This window comes from Gymnoscopelus microlampas (assembly GCF_963454915.1).
Source record: "Gymnoscopelus microlampas genome assembly, chromosome: 1".
In the NCBI taxonomy this organism is placed as follows: domain Eukaryota; kingdom Metazoa; phylum Chordata; class Actinopteri; order Myctophiformes; family Myctophidae; genus Gymnoscopelus; species Gymnoscopelus microlampas.
The window spans coordinates 56,650,003-56,653,394 of record NC_139962.1 but is presented as its reverse complement, the minus strand read 5'-3'; the positions used below and the strand labels follow the sequence as shown (position 1 = coordinate 56,653,394).

The window sequence follows — 3,392 nt, the reverse complement described above, 5'->3', positions numbered from 1 at the left end:
GTCCTGATCTGTCAGACAGTGGGGGATGCATTAGAACCCTTAGTCACTGGTGACAGCGACCAGATAGCTACTACAAATCCCCATAAATATGACAAAGAATATGGACCCCTCAGAGCTCTTGTTAATACTTTGCATTTGCGCAAATCAAAGGTTATACCTTTTATTTTGATTTCAGACATTCAACTAAATGATATAATTCAAACATAACATTATGAAATCATGGTATTGTCATGGTTTGTAAAGGGCATTGACAGAGTGTCATTACTCCAGATGAGACAGGTAGAGTTGACATTCTCTCACCAATCCAACATGTCCAAGAATATAAAATAAAATAAAAGGGGGTTTGCAATCCCAAAAAAACTGTTAAGACATAGTGAGGGTGCATCCTATTGTCAGTTAGGTAAAGGTGCAACTATGAAATCTAATACATCTACAATATTCACATCACTTGTTCCTCTTGTAGATTTTCTCTGCAAAGTTGAGGAAGACGTCATGAGGAAGGTTGTGGGCGTGTTGGGCGATAAGCTTCTGCAGTCTTTGGTAACTCTCCTCTTCATGTTTGCGGTAGAGAGATGACATCTGCAGCTTCTTGTACAAACACTTCACCTTCGCCACGCGGGCATCATCGTGGCGACCATAACACTCCTCCAGCTCTGCTCTCTGTTCTGGGGTCATCACCCCCAGGGCTCTGACCACCAGCCAGCTGCATTTATTATCCTGGATGTCCGTCCCGACCTTCCCAGTAACAGCTGGGTCTCCGTAACAGTCCAGGTAGTCGTCCTGTGTCTGGAAGAACTCGCCCATCTCCAGCAGGATGTGTTTGGCGTTGTTGTGCTCCTCTTCGCTCTCAATTCCCGCCATGTACATGGCTACAGCTACTGGCAGGTAGAACGAGTAGAAGGCGGTCTTGTATTTGGCAATCGCTGTATACCTCTCCATGGTGAACCTGTCAAGGTCTATTTGACCAGGAGGAGCCGTCATCAGGTCCAAAGATTGGCCCAACGCCGTCTTGAAGGAAGTCTCTGTGAACAGCTCCAGAAGGTGAACATAGTAGTGCTGCTCCCTGCAGTGTCTCCTCAGCAGCCTGTAGATGGCGTGCTCCAGCAAAAACGAATCATTGATGGCATCCAGACCAATGCCATCCTTCTTGTACCAGCAAGGCTGTCCCCTACGTGTCACAGACTTGTCCATGATGTCGTCAACCACCAGGAAAAATGCCTGGAGGAGCTCTACACACCAGCCAACCAGCAGAGCTCTCCGCACGGCATCCTGGGTAAGCTGGGTGGGCGGGACAAGCTGCCTCAATGAGCCAATCACAGACAGGCCTCGGTGCCTCTTGCCTCCCGGGGCGTTGTACACCAGAACCTCTCTCAGTCGGGTCAGAGCGTCGGCCAGTGCGGGGTCAGTCATGTCTCTCTCTGTGAGTTCTGTCAACACCTCGTCAAACTGATCTTGGAACAGTTGGGGATCTGACAGCAGAGCCGTTTCACTGAGAGTGCCATCAGAGATGATGCTGTCCCCCTGCAGCGAGTAGGCACATGAGGAGGGCTTAGTCCCGTTCGAGCAGCTGTCGCCCATGAGCAATGGAAAAGAACAGAACAAAACAAAACAGGTGTTCAGAGGTTTTGGTGAATCTGCTCTCTGAATCAAAGCGAGCGAAGCCGATGGGGCGCAATACCCGGTGTGAAGTTATTTGTATCTATAAATCCATAAATCCCCATATATGGAAATCCCTGATGTCATCAATGTGACATATTTGCTCAAATCTCTGCATGCGTGTGTCAGGGTTTCCGTTAGCCGGTATATACCGGCCATTGACCGGTAACATTTTTAATTGGCCGGTAAATATAAACACCACCGGCCACCACGGTTGGGAAAATGCTGTTATTAGGCTATTTTATCATTTAAGCCTATTATTAATATTATTATTTGCATAAAGTAGTTGGCTACAACCATTACAATCATAATCATTTAAAGTTTTTATCATCATCTGACTGTGTGGTTTAATTCCGACAGCCTGCTCGGCTGCTGCTGTGCGCTGCATCTATAGCCTATTCGTTGTACGATGGTGTCGCGTGTTGAAAATATCAGAGCTACAAGCTCACAGCACGTCGCAACGCGCCGCTTTGTGAGCTTGTATGTCTGCTATTTTTGATACGAAACAACACCGCTAAGAGACACAGCTGTGTCTCCTCCTGATCAGTGCTGAGTAGGGTGGTTCGCTCGGGTGTTGATAAACAGAACCGGGATTTTCCGAGGTGATAGAATCTGAACCAAGCCGAACCCAATTGTCGATAAAGGGACCCGTCCCGTCCCGAACACGTGTGGGTCGTGGATATTATGCAAGCACAATATTGCAATGGATAAAGTGGTGAAAGTTGGTGAAAGCAGCTATAAAGGCAAGTAATCAACCTCGCGCAAGGCCACATATATCATGACATATAATTAACGTTAACAAAACAAAACAAAACCTACTTTTGCATATCAAGGTTGAATGAGAATCGATGTAAAGCCCAAAATATATATTAATTTGTTTATTCTGTGCGACGGTGTTGCGCAGGGAAACCACAGCCCGCAGGGTTATTAGGACTCGCCCCAAAGCACCCTCGCTCCCATTTTTCAGGCGGACCAGCGGTTCTTGTATTCTTGTATTTGTTTTACTGAGGATATGGGTAGAAATAGGTTTAGGATTAGGTATAGTTTTACTGAGGTTAAGATCAGGAATAAGGTTAGGTTAGGCATAGTTTACTGATATGTTTAGGAATGTTAAGGATTTTCCCCGGGGCGACTGTGTTTTGGGGCGAGCGTTTTGGTATTCGTCTGCTGCGTGTTCAGCAGCGCAGCTCTAACGTAACGAGGTGTAATGAGCCCAATCAGTTATTGGGTGCATGTATGCAGTGCAAACACGCATGTGACGTTAATTATAATATGGCCGGTAAATTTATTCTTTGGCCGGTAAAATATAATCCTGCCGGCCATGGTGGCCGGCCCCAAAAATGCCTAGCGGAAACCCTGGCGTGTGTGTGTCTGTCCTACACAACCGATCCAATTCAAACTCACCGTGTGTAACACAGAGGACCCGAGGGAGCCCAGTGTGAAGTCCGCCTTGTCCACCATATCCACCATGTTTCAATGAGCACACCAAGAATTGTTAAATCTGACACCAGCATGTCATTCCCAACAGGCTCAGCCCAAGGAGTAAATATGTGGCCACAGTGCAATGCATTCCATCAAAATTGTGGCTCCATGCAGTTTTCCGCCCAGCATGAAGGAAGAAGACTCGTACTGAATGTGATGTACTGTATCTGACCGTTCCTTCTTTACATAGCCTTGGCTCAGCCAAAGCAGCCCACAACCGATAGGAAAGATTGAGGGGAAAACAACAAAACATC

At 46.8% G+C, this 3,392-nt stretch overlaps 1 protein-coding gene across 1 annotated transcript; it reads right to left on the bottom strand.

Moving 5' to 3' along the window:
* Positions 1–444: 444 nt before the first annotated feature.
* On the bottom strand, positions 445–3,126 carry LOC311045290 (farnesyl pyrophosphate synthase-like; the record flags this gene model as incomplete). Its single annotated transcript, XM_084057107.1, has 2 exons — positions 445–1,521; positions 3,061–3,126. 2 exons carry the CDS (start codon positions 3,124–3,126, stop codon positions 445–447), a joined length of 1,143 nt encoding a protein of 380 aa, XP_083913233.1.
* Positions 3,127–3,392: the final 266 nt, after the last annotated feature.